Consider the following 13,299-nt stretch of genomic DNA (forward strand, 5'->3'; position numbering starts at 1 on the left):
CATGGAATCTGCACGGTATCTTTTAATTTATCTAGACTGTTGCTTGTTTTTAATCATTTAAATTCATTTGAATTATTTTATTTGTTTCTCTTCATATTCTTGTGTATTGTTGCAGCTTCTTCCACTCCCCCCGGTAATGCTTTTATTTCATGTAAAACACTTTGAATTCTTTTGTACATGAAATGTGTTATATAAATAAATTTGACTTGACTTGACTTCTTGACCCAAACAATCTCTTCTGCCAGTTGCTTTTCCTTAGTAGTGCTTTTTTTTTAGCAGCTATTTGACCATAAAGGCCTGATTCGCGCAGTCTCCTCTGAACAGTTGATGTAGAGATGTGTATGCTACTAAAACTCTGTGTGGCATTCATCTGGGCTCTAATCTGAGCTGTTGTTAACTTGCGATTTCTGAGGCTGGTGACTCGAATGAACTTGTCCTCAGCAGCAGAGCTGACTCTGGTCTTCCTTTCCTGGGGCGGTCCTCATGTGATCCAGTTTTGTCATAGCGCTTGATGGTTTTTGCGACTGCACTTGGGGACACATTCAAAGTTTTTGCAATTTTCCAGACTGACTGACCTTCAGCTCTTAAAGTAATGATGGACTGTCATTTTTTCTTTACTTAGCTGATCTTTCTTGCCATATATGAATTCTAACAGTTGTCAAATAGAGCTGTCAGCTGTGTACCAACCTGCCTTCTGCACAACACAACTGATGGTCCTATTAAGAAGGCAAGAAATTCCACAAACGACTTTGTGGCGACTTTGAGGAATCTAAATTATAAAACAAGTTTTGAGTTATTTCACACTTTTTTGTTTATACATAACTCCATATGTGTTCATTTGATAGTTTTGATGACTTCAGTTAGAATCTACAATGTAAATAGTCATGAAAATAAAGATAAAACAATAAATAAGAAGGTGTGTGGGCTGCACGGTGGTGTGGTGGTTAGCACCGTTGCCTCACAGCAAGAAGGTTCCAGGTTCAACTCCCAGCTGAGGCCTTTCTGTGTGGAGTTTGCATGTTCTCCCTGTGTATGTGTGGTTCTCTCTGGGTACTCTGGCTTCCTCCCACTGTCCAAAAACATGCATGTTAGGTTAATTGGTGTCTCTAAACTTGTCCTTAGGAGTGAGTATGAGCACATGTGTGGTTGTTTGTCTCTGTGTGGCCCTGTGATGGACTGGCAGCCTGTCCAGGGTGTACCCCACCTCTTGCCTATTGACCGCTGGGATAGGCTCCAGCCCCCCCGCAACCCGACCAACAGATTCAGCGGTATGGATGGATGGAGGTGTCCAAACTGTCGTTAAAAATTATTTAACAGTCACAAGACCAAATAAATGATTTCCAGTGTCCTCACCGACCAGCTTCATTGTATAAAGAAAACATAAATATTTGTATACCAATGTGGTATGTGGGAGTGGCTCAGTGCCCATGGCATGGGTGAAGGCATCATTGATGGACATATCTGAGGTTTAGAGAGACATATGCTAGGATCAAAAGAACATCTTTTCCTGAGAGGTATGTGGTTATTTCAGCAGAACAACACAACTCATTTTTCCTGACCTACAGTTTGGCTCCACAGACAGAGTCTGTGTGTGCTTGACTGGCCTGTCTGCAGACCAGATCGCTCTCCTTTTGAAAATCTATAGAGCATCATGAAGAGGACAATAAGATAACGCCATCCATGGACTGCTGAGCAGCTGAAATCTTATATTCAGGGAGTATGGACCCCCTCTAGCAAAAATCCAATAGTTGGTATAATTTGTTCTCAAACAATTAAAAAGGGACTGATGATGAAACACAACTGTAATCCTGCCATCCACCCTTTCATCATCCATACCTGCCTTGTTTAGGGTCATGGGGTGGTGGGCGATCCAGAACAGGATGAAGTAGACTGTTACTAGCATGAAATTGTTAATGATTTTTTTCTAAATACAATAAAGTTGGTCATTGAAAACTCAGGAAATAATTAGTTAAACAAAGGTTCAAACAACTTAACTGCGAAGCTCTTAAACTAAAACATTGCTGCTAACATAAGAAATATGGAGCCCTGTGGCACATACGGAAATGTAGAGGCATGTTTAATTGAATTGTTTCTCAAAGTTATTTCCTTAAAATCACAATGCATTCTGCATTCTTTGTTATTCATCTTTGTCTTCTTTACTGCCTTTTATGCACCAGCTGTCAATGAATAAAAAAAATAGTCTGAGAAAACTGTGTCACTATTAATCATAAACACAATACAAACAGGTTCTTTATATAGAAATGATACCATAGAAAAGAACAGATGGTTTACATCATGTACATAGTCCTCCTTGAATGTAATGTGATCAAAGGTTTTTGTTAATGTATAATGTAGCATTGAGTGCGGGATTAATATTTCCACTCGCAATAATACAAGTTTGGTTTTCAGTCTGCAGGTTATTGTGTGTCAGTTTGTGTGTGTGTGTTTATGGAACAACAATAAGGTCCCTCCTGTCTAAAAGCCAGTTCCCGGTCTTCATGGGAAATCAATCTGTCTCACTTTCTGCGTGGCCTGCCTTTATATGCTTCACTTCCTCTTACAGCTGTCAAACCAGTGTATACAGTCACTGCCTCCCTGCTTCCAGCACAGACTCACACGCTGAGCTCAATCGAGCACATATCGGCCACATACATGCACATTCACTCGCTGGTCTGTGCACTCCTGCTGATGAGTAAATTACAAGGAGACGCAAAACAATTTGAAACTTCAAGACGATGGGTCTCTGTGTGTGAGCTGGAGAGCAAGACAGGGAAAAAGATAAAGAGAGAGGTGAGTCCTGGCAACTTGGCCAGAAGCTAATTAATCTGCTGATGTGTTTAAAAAACCACAAAAAACCCACAACGATACAGCTGGCTGCTTTAACATGTATTCACACACACACACACACACACACACACACACGCACATATTATGAAGCTCATTCTCATTCAGCTCTGCAGTCACTTTGTCCTTTCTTTCTCATTGCCCTGAAGAGTGAGGAGGGGAAGGGGTGTTCATACTGATTGAAAACTGGGATATCAAGCCAAGTTGAACAGAGTTGAACTTCTCTCTGCAGGTGCTTTAGTTTGGTTTTTTAATCACACTTTATTCAGAGTTTTCATGCGGTTTATTCTATGCAGCAATTTCAGGTTATACTTCACAAAACCTGCAGTCCCAGTTCATGGGTCAGCTGCAAGCCAAGTAGCTCTAATCAGCACCACAGGCTTTTTGGGTGCTCTTTGTGATTTTTTTTTATATGAGTATGCATATAGCCAGGGGGTTGGGGTACAGCCAATCATAATGCTGATTGAGGAATCCAGTTGCATGGAAGAATTAATGAGGCATGGGAATACAGGCCGAGCCAGCCAATCATAGGCCTTTTAGAGCTCCTCAGCTGCCTACAAACTGTGACAAACTGCTAGTCATCAATCACACAGAAGACATGTACTCTGTCACTTGTGCACGCGCTGTCACATCCAGCTTTGTGCATGGCTCACCCGAATCCCTGTGCTGAGTCATTATTTGTTTTAGCATTGTTAAACTGCTGTAGCCACACTGGAAAACCAGAACATCTCACCAACAGGGGATCTATTTAACAACAATGTTCTTCTGACAAGTTTATTTTCTTTTTTGAGACAATTAGCCATAAAAAGTAGAATCTATGACCCTGGTTCCAAAGAAGTTGGTAAGTTGTGTAAAATGTCAATTAAAAGAGAATGCAATGAATGCAGGAACATTGTCTGTGAACACACTTGACCGTTCCACTAACGCATGTTGAAGTTCTATTATGCAGAGAAGAAGCAATATGTAATGGCAGAAACCCTGCTATCTCATCAGGGCCAAAGCTCATTTAAAATGAACTGAGGCAAAGTGGTCTGATGAGAGGAAATTAGAAGTTATTTTAAGAAATCGCGGATATTGTGTTCTCCAGACTAAAGCGAAAGATCATATGGTGTGCTATCAGTGCTCAGCTCAAAAGAAAGCATCTCTAATGGTATGGAAGAGCATTAGTACCATCTAGAAAGGCACCATCATTGCTGAAAGGTATATACAGGTTTTGGAGCAACATATGTTCCCATCCAGATTACATCGTTTTGAGGGAAGATCAAGCATATTTCAGGGAGACATTACTAAATCACATACTGCATCTACTACAACAACGTGGCTCCTTAGTAGAAGACTCCAGATGCTGGACTGGTCTGTCTGCAGTCCAGACATTTCATCAACTGAAAACATTTGGTGCATCATGAAACACAAAAAATTGCCAAAGAAGAACCAGGACTGTTGAGCAGCTTGAATCCTTTCTTAGACAAGAAGGTGACAACATTCCTCTTCCAAAGGTCCAAGAAACTGATCTCTTCAGTTGCCAGACGCTTACAGACTGTTGTTAAAAGATATCAAACAGTGGTAAACATGGTCCTGAGCCAACTTTTTGATTTTGAGGAATGTTCCTGCAAGAAATTTTTTTTATGAAACAATAAACGGTCTCATTCTTTAAATTTGATGCTTTCTTTGTTCTGTTGTAAATTAAATTATTTTTTTTTCAATGAGAATAAATCAAATAATTGCATTGTTTTTTTTCATGTTAATTTGGATATCACACAAAGTTCCAACTTTCAAAAAAACAGGACCTAAGTTCCCAACTTTCAATCAATATATCAAACACCATTTTTTTATGTGACTTCTTTCACCTTGTGGTCAGTGCTGGATGATGCAGAAGCCAAGAAACCGCAGTAAAAACCTATCGACACATGAATCTACCCAATATAACTTGAAGGATTTGGCACCAAATGCATAAGTCCATTAGATCATTTTTGAAGGAAGGAATGGAATGTCTGGTGGGAAGCAGCACGTCAGCACTGGCTGCCTCTATGTACCCGTGCACCTAAAGGAGAGTCCTTCAGGTTAATTTGACCTCATTGCACAGATCTGTGGACACTTTGGTGAGATGGGTATAGGGCACCGATATTAATAGCTTCAAACTCATGAATCTTTCACACTCAATCACATGAGCTGATATGTGAGGAGTTGGTCCCAGAGGATGCATTAGTTAATCGAGAAAACCAGTTGGGGCACTTCTCACAGCCTCTTTGAACACGTGTAATGCATTAGCACTTCATATAGTCTTGTAGACGTATTGTTTATTTCATTTGACAAGCCCAAATGGGTATTTTTAAGGTCACAGAAAGAGAGAGCGAAAAAAAAAAGGCGAATATATTTAGCACACATCCTTATGGGTGTTTTTGGTAATTCTGGTTCACACGTGAGCGAGTGTGTGAGCTTGAATAAGTTTAATTTTATGCATGAGTACAGAGTCATTTCTGGATGAATAATTGTATTTGGCCTTTGACAAAAAAAAAAATCGTGCAAGAGACAGAGACAGAGAAGTTGGGGGGGGGGGGGGGTAGAAGAGTTGGAAGAGAGTGAGGACGTGTGGCAGGAAATGAAATGTGTTATTTGGGAGACATGCTGTGGCTGCCTCAGGCTTGGTTTCAGCCCTCTGCTCTGTGGAACAGTTTCAATACATCCCTTCACTGAGGGTCTGGCCAAGGAGCAATGTGCTGGAAGGGTCAAGGAAGAAAGAGAAGACGTCAGACAGATTATGGACTGAATGGGAGAGGAAAGAAAAATGAGGTGAAAAATAACAAAAGAAAGGGAAAGAAAATCAGATAGGAGAAATGGAGGATTAATAAAGAAAAGCAGGAAAGAAAATGAAAAAACATGGGGGTGAAACAGATTGGCAGCAGTGGTGAAGATACAAAGATTTGATCAGAGAAACAAATGCAAGCACAAAAGAAAAATCACATTTGATAAAAAAAAAGATACAGAGCAGACACGGGAGAGGGGAGAGAAGTGGGAAAGATAACTCAGATCTAATCAGCATGATTGGAAGTGAGGCCCGAATGTGTTGGGAGGTGCAAAAATAAATTTAAAAAAAGTGAAAAAATGTCCCCAGATATAGTAGATTATGTTGCTGTTCAATTTGTTTTGCTGAAATTGACCTAGGAGTTCATTATACAACATCTGCTTTACTGTGTACGGGTCTGTTTCTCGAAAATTTGGTATGCTGTAAAAAAAAAAACGGAAAGAAGAGCAGAATGCAAGGATTTACAAACAATCCACTCCCGATATTGTTCATGAAAATGTTACAACGACAGAATGCCACAAATTATTTCTGTAACAGCATCACATTAATCAAACCGGAGACAGAATCTTTAGCTATCAAGCCATTGCTTTAAATTAACCCTGGTAGTTTAACGTTGTGCTTTTTAAAAAAATACAAGGCCCTCCCTAAAAAAAATGACATTATCTGAATGGCCCCACATATCACATACCACTCCTGCACCGAACCTAGTTGTTTCACAGGGATGTCTGAATGAAGCTGAACATTAGCACAGGAGGGACCAACATGAAAATGACTGCATTCCATCACTTTAACAGATCTATAAAGCCATTAATGTGTTGTATCTCAGGTCTGAACGGCTCTGGAGCGTTGAATCCTCCCCCTATCTTTAACTTTTCATAGAATCTTTAAGATGCTCTTTTTACAGTCAAACATGTCAGTAATGGGAAGTCTTTGTTGACACAACAATTAAAAGTGGTATAAATCAGTGACTTCATTTGACTCAGCTTTTTAACCCAAAGGGTTTGTGGTGTGTTAGACAGGCTGATATCGTGTGGGTGTGTACAACTGCTGAAGAGCTGTTGAACAGCAGCAGAGAAATAAAAGGCTCATGAGAGAGGGGGTTAAAAAAAAGACACCTGTGACTGTGTCACATTCAACCAATTGTTGAACTCCCTGAGCGGGTTCAGGAGCTGATATTTCCTCTAATTCATGATGCAAATGACAAAGAGTGAAGGAGGGTAATGCACACAGGGTCGAAAGACAGGAAGAGAGAAAGGTGTTGCCGAAGTAATTTCCTCGTTTTAACAGGATCATTTGCCGTCTTGACCTTACAACAGTGAACTTAAAATCCAAAAGAAGCGTTACATCTATGAGCTATTTGTGATTCTGCTGTGAAAATCCATGAAGACAACACAGCTTCTGTGTGTTTCTGATAATAGTTTGCTGCCGTTGTTGTGAATCCAGTTGCATATAAATGTCTTATAGCCTGAAATGTTTTACCTGCATTCTCTCCATCCGTCTCCAGACTGACTGACTGATGGGCTGATTGAGGTCTTTTAAAAGAGCAAACCGCAGTCAACCATAAATAATTTCCCAAACCCTTGCTCCATTTAGAATTCCTGTGATATGTTGACCTGTGCTCCGAGATAGATGAGACAGGTTAATACATTTTCCCCATAACAAACCACACTGGAGCTGAACAGAAAAAGTGGCTGGTGGTTTTTTTGAGTGCACAAAAGGAAACAAAGACAGAACATTATTGAAAGACAGGCATATTAAGCTGGGTTTTGAAATCTAAATAGCTAAGTTTAATTAAGCTAAAACTCTAATTTGAGCTTTCTGAACTGGTTTTCTCAGGTGTTACGGAACTGAACGGTGTTGAAACATACCAGCGTTCTGAGCCCCTCTGGATTCTCTAGAATACCGTTGCCAAACAATTTTTTTAATCACATTTTCTTTCAAATTTTTTTTTTCCTTTATTTGTGGGAGTGAGGAATTTTCAGCAGCAGGGAAAGTGAATTGTGTCGCATGGTATAAGTCCTCTTCCAACAGCAGGGCAGCTGTCAGTATTCAAAACTACTGCATATGGCTATTTATAAGCAGCACCATTAATTTAAAACATTGATAGCTCTCACACTGAAAAAGACTGCACTGCTTCATTAATTAGGACAAAAGTGAACAGAAAAAGGAGATTGACATGAGAAGTAAAGGCTCTAGAAAACTGTGTGTACATATCATATATGCCCATGATGTGAAGACATTCTCTCTGCATATTTTCTTTATGAAAACCAACTCATATGTGGAGAATGATGTCCCTTGGCTTCAAGTTTCTGCTAGAACATTTAATAAGTGTAATGCTATTATTTACACTTGCATTGGTTTAAATAATCCAAACACCAAAGACAGGAATAACCTCTGCTTCTGTATGCCTCATCATTCTTACTCCCTACAAGACTGCGTCAGGATTGAGGTTATTTCCTCTGCCAATATTGTGCAATGGACAATAGCACACAAAAAGAGGATGGGTCAAACTGCCAACTGGCGAATATTGGTGTTATTACAAGCTTCACAATGGTGTGGTGGTTAATACTGTCGCTACACAGCAGGAAGGTTCCTGCTTCCAGCCTCAGTTGGGGCCTTTCTGTGTGGAGTTTAAATGTTCTTCACATGCATGCGTGGATTCTCTCCAGGAAATCAAACTGACTTAAATTTGTCCAAAGGAAGTAGTGTGAGCATGCACAGTTGTTTGTCTCTGTGTTGGCCCTGTGACGGACTGGTGACCTGTCCAAGGTGGACCCTGCCTTGCTTTGGTGGGAATGGAATAGGCTCCAAGAAACATTGGGTTCATACAGACCCTTTCACAACATTCACAGCCACAATTGTCTTGGTTGGCGCTAGACCCTGGATGCAGCGATTTGTGGCACTGCAACAAAAATAATATCTTTGTGGAATTTATGTTGGTGGAAGAGTTGTGCTGTGCAGAAAGGACAAAAATATTCATGACTATATCTCAAAACATGAGCATCAAACTACCTGGAATCAGTGTGTGTCATTAATCAGGAGGATCCAGACTTTACCAACTACCCCTGACTATCAGTGGGATACTGCAAAATCTAGAGCTTAGGTTTCCTGCGTCAGTACATTTTTTACTGCCCAGGTGTCTTTACTGACAGCCATGAATAAGTTTAGACAAAGTAAGATATGCAGTTGAGAAGACAGTTAGAAAGATGTCCACAGATTTTCTGTCCATCTGCCCTTCATGAATATTAACCACAAACCCACAGTGGAAATACAAGACATCAGTACATCCAAAATCCCCAAAAGATCTCATGAACATTCAGTCCTTAAGGTGTTTTGAAAATGATAGTGCCTCATTTTGCCAACGGTGCAATATCATTTCACATGGAGCAGAAACATTGCAGGAGGTTGTGTATCAGTTAATGTGCCTCTTGGGCTATACCAGGACTGTTGTGGCTGTGTCTAAAACCGCTTGAAATCAAAGACAGAAAGCTTTTCAGCCATGACTGATGAATGAAGCAGGCTGAGGACATGTAATGCAACAGTTACTGAGTCACATTACCGATTTCTTCTCAAAGACAGCATTGTGTTCCGCTGGTAAAAGTGTGCTTAAGTATTTGCTGTTGCTGGGGATTAACCTGTTTTGCATTTAGCATTGATTAATATTAAAAACATCAGCTGTGTAGCTGCTTGCCAATTAAATCTAAATGACAGTACTGAGAGTCCACTGCCAAAGGCAGTTAAACACTTCTGGGAGAAAGAAAGCTCAAGGAGAAGCAGAAGAGCCTAAAAGTAATTTGTTGCCAACAAATATTTCATCATTAAAACAAAAATGTGGTCATTCAGTGGAGTTGCTTCTAAAAACCATTATGTTGTTTTTTTTACCTTAATTACACTCGCAAAGAAAATTATTACAAAAATGTGGGTGTAGTATGTACTCTTTAACAAGCATTCATCACAAATTATTGATCCAATGGCTGGTTGTTGATTAATTTCCAATTTAGGTCCATCTGAATGTTGCACATTTGGGCCAAGCATCAAAAGTTATCGATAATCAGATCGAGGACAATGTGCCCATCTTGGCCCTTGCCTCCTGAACTCTGACCTCTTTCCATGAGTAATGACCCCAAAACCACAGCCCGAGCCATTGTGTTTGCATGGATCAATATAGAACAGCTTTAGGAAACAGATATCTAACAATACACACTAGAAAACCTTATTTTTTTACTCTTAGGCCTTAAAACTAACTGTTCACAAAAGGAAACCGCAAAAAAAAGGAGACGAGCCTAAGAAGATAAAAATGTGAGAGTGCAGATAGCCCACATTACAACACATCACCAATCCTATATGCAATCAATTTTTCTTTTACTGTGGTTCAGCCCACTTTTTCCCCCCCGGACCAGCAATCAATCCGCCACAGAGAGCGCTATTAACAACGACTCTGTATCAATTAAAGCAAGAACAAGAGGCTACACTTCAACAGTTAAAGCCTTGGTGGCGTGCCAAACCCAAAATCAAACAAATACTCCAAATGGCTAACACCACCTGGCACACACAGATGTGGTAACAATACAATTAACACAAAACTGTTCAATCATTTTCATACTGTGAGGGAAATCCCAATAAGGGACTGAAACCATGTATTGTACATGCCATAATTTCCCAGCGGTTTAGCATGACTTAGAGAAACAAAATGAGCCATGAGATCAGGGCATAAAACATCGATCTGTACGAGGCAATATGGATTATGCAGTTGTAAAACACAGCAGAAACCAATTTTTCCGTTCACCATCCTCATTAAAGCTCAGGAGTATTGAGAGGGTCACACTAAAGGACATGATCTTTTGAGGAAACTGGCTAAAAAGGGGGGGGGGTTACGCATACACACCCTCAAAATGATAAGACCAAAAAGATTTAATTATGTATTTAGCCTGAAATGTTTTTAAGAAATTGAAATTGTTTTTACATAGAATTAGCCACAGATAGTGTTGTAATGGACATAAGAATAATTTATAGTCTAGAGGTCTCCGTGACTGACACTATTTAAAATAATTGGATCTCAGCTAATTAGGTGAAGTTCCTATCTGTGAAGCATCTCTGGCCTGATATTTATCACATGACTGACCTCGTACACCACTGAACGCTCTAATGAAATCTCTGTACTGCAATGTGTAAACGTATCTTCGCTGTGATGTGACCGAGTAAACAAGTGAAATGTGTGAGTATTTTGTCCCTTTTAACATGGAAATTGAGATTTGCATTTTTTTTTCATCTTTTGAACCTTACATTGCATCTTCAAGCTCAGCTGAACTCTGATTCCAAGTGTTTTCTTCCACATCTGCCTTTTCTTTTACTGTATTCTCCCTACTCCGCTCATTCACAGAGGCGTGTGCTGCTGCCACATAACTTTAATCAGATACTTCACCCCTCGCTGAGCTCACAGCTCCTCTGTGGCCAGTGTCACCTTGTATGTCTGTGTCACAAAAGCACACATGCACATGCTCACACACCCAAATCACTGCACCATCATTTTCTGACATCCCCACTCTCCTATCATACAGCTGAGTGGAAAGAGCCTACTGCTCTTGGGGCAGAAGGTGAAAACACACACACACACACTCACGCAGAAATAATCGCACACACAGTTGAGCACATACCCTTTCAACAGCCTCTGGCACAATGCCTGACTTGTAGCATATGGATATTCCCTTTTCACTTTCAATCAGGGAGCTTGAACCAAAACTGTTGAACCTGCCAGCAAAGCAGTGAAATTGGACCCATAGTGCAGAACAAAGTCTGAAACAAATCCCACAGAGAGAAGCTGATGTTTTCCTCATGAATTCACCGCACAATAGAGTACATCTGCTAAATGTTAGGCCGGCATATGCCTGTCTCTTTTACCCTTACGCTCCAGTGACACAGGGTGTGACTACAGCTGCTGACCTACGAGGTATCAGCGCTCAGACCTAACCTGTGCAGTGACTCACCGATCTCACAGCTCTCTCCAGAGAAGCCCAGAGGACAGTAGCAGCTATAGCCATCTCCTTCCTGCAGGCAGCTCCCGCCGTGGAGACAAGGGTTGGTCTGACATGGGTTATTCTCCACTGTAAGGAGAGACAGTGCGAGAGAAATGGGAATAAGGTTAAGTGAATGTAGTTTTATTTTCTGCAGACATAAAACCCATAAAGGTGGCATGAAAACTGACTAACTATAATAGGCATTGATCGAGCAACACGTCCCGTCATTATCCTGACAGAACACAGATCCATCCCTGTTTTCCCACCTCGCATCTCATGTGATACTGATGAGTCATTGGCCACATAAATGAGTTGATCAACACCCAGTCATGCATTCTGCTGCAGGAACCTGTTTAAATTGCACATTAATGCTTTGCAGCGACAGTCATAAACACATTTTATGTGGCTAGACTGTAATTCCGTGTCTCTTCATGGAAAATGTTTAGGCGGATGAACGGTGGAGAGTGAGAAGATAAAGTTGTAATTACTCCTCTTAAATTTTAAGAATGGACTGAGGGGGAAGGAGACTTTGACAAGGACGGTTAGAGCCCAGAGTGATTATCAGTTTTTTTTTTTTAATTCTGTGTAAAGAAGGACTGTTGGGAACTGGCTAGATTAAGTGTCTTTTTATTATCCAATCCTGATAGGATTGCAGGCCCTGACACAATCTGTCAAGCCATCTAATACACTGCATCTTCTCCATAATAACACCCAGACTCACTTAATGATGTATGAGCAGAGATGCTGTGCTGAACATAGAGTGCACTTCCCCTGAAAGCCTGGGAGTACCGTAATTTGTGTGAGTTTGTGTATACGTGCAAGCATATGTGCGTGGATTTTTGAATGCTTGTCTGATGCAGTACATGCTAGTGCGATATCATGGGGGTGTGTTTTCAATTTCCTGTGAAAAAGAGGGTGATAGACTCCCACTGCTGCAGAGAGGTTGCTATTGATACATTGTGCAGGGGAGATGCTGGAAAAGCTGCTTTTGAAAATACATAATAGCGTTTTGCTGAATGAGAAAAACCATTAGAGACAAGATCATTTTCTTAATTCAGAAGCAGGGAGGAAAAACTAACATTGTACGTGCTTTGAAAACATACATTGCTTAAAGGTTAATGATGTGCCGATGGAGATAGGAAAGAAAAAGGGAGAAAAAAAAACACGCACACACCTAGGAAATGATGAATGTGAGAGCCAGGTTGGTTTTAAAAATGTTAGATAATGGGGTTGAAGACATGGAGAGAGGAGGTGAATGAAAGAAGAAGAAGGGGAAGCTATCAACCATACGTGCATCTATCACGAGTTAAAGCAAACTGTCATAATATTGCATTGACAGTCATGATTTATATCTGTGAACATGTACAGTAATATCTGAGAGTCACTTATGTTTCATTCTTCAATCGTCAATGTTAACCAAATACACACACAAGGCAAATTAAAGATGGACTTGTCAGTATTTCAGAATGGTTCATCTACATAATCCATCTTAGGTAGAAACACATTTGTGGTCCCAATCTGTTGCTCACTGGCGAAAGACCCAGCCTGGCTGTGGGAGCCAAACAAAAAGCAGTCCAACAGCCAAAAAGATCCACATCACATCATTTAAATTCTCATCATTTTATTTACAGATGCTGA

At 40.4% G+C, this 13,299-nt stretch overlaps 1 protein-coding gene across 1 annotated transcript in view; it reads right to left on the reverse strand.

Moving 5' to 3' along the window:
• Positions 1-13,299, reverse strand: part of ncanb (neurocan b) — a 146,365-nt gene that overhangs the window by 50,440 nt on the left and 82,626 nt on the right. The window contains exon 10 of the mRNA XM_075485086.1: positions 11,632-11,748. Coding sequence (XP_075341201.1) covers positions 11,632-11,748 — 117 coding nt within the window. The remainder of the gene's footprint in view (positions 1-11,631; positions 11,749-13,299) is intronic.

The sequence above is a fragment of the Odontesthes bonariensis genome, chromosome 15 (assembly GCF_027942865.1).
Source record: "Odontesthes bonariensis isolate fOdoBon6 chromosome 15, fOdoBon6.hap1, whole genome shotgun sequence".
In the NCBI taxonomy this organism is placed as follows: domain Eukaryota; kingdom Metazoa; phylum Chordata; class Actinopteri; order Atheriniformes; family Atherinopsidae; genus Odontesthes; species Odontesthes bonariensis.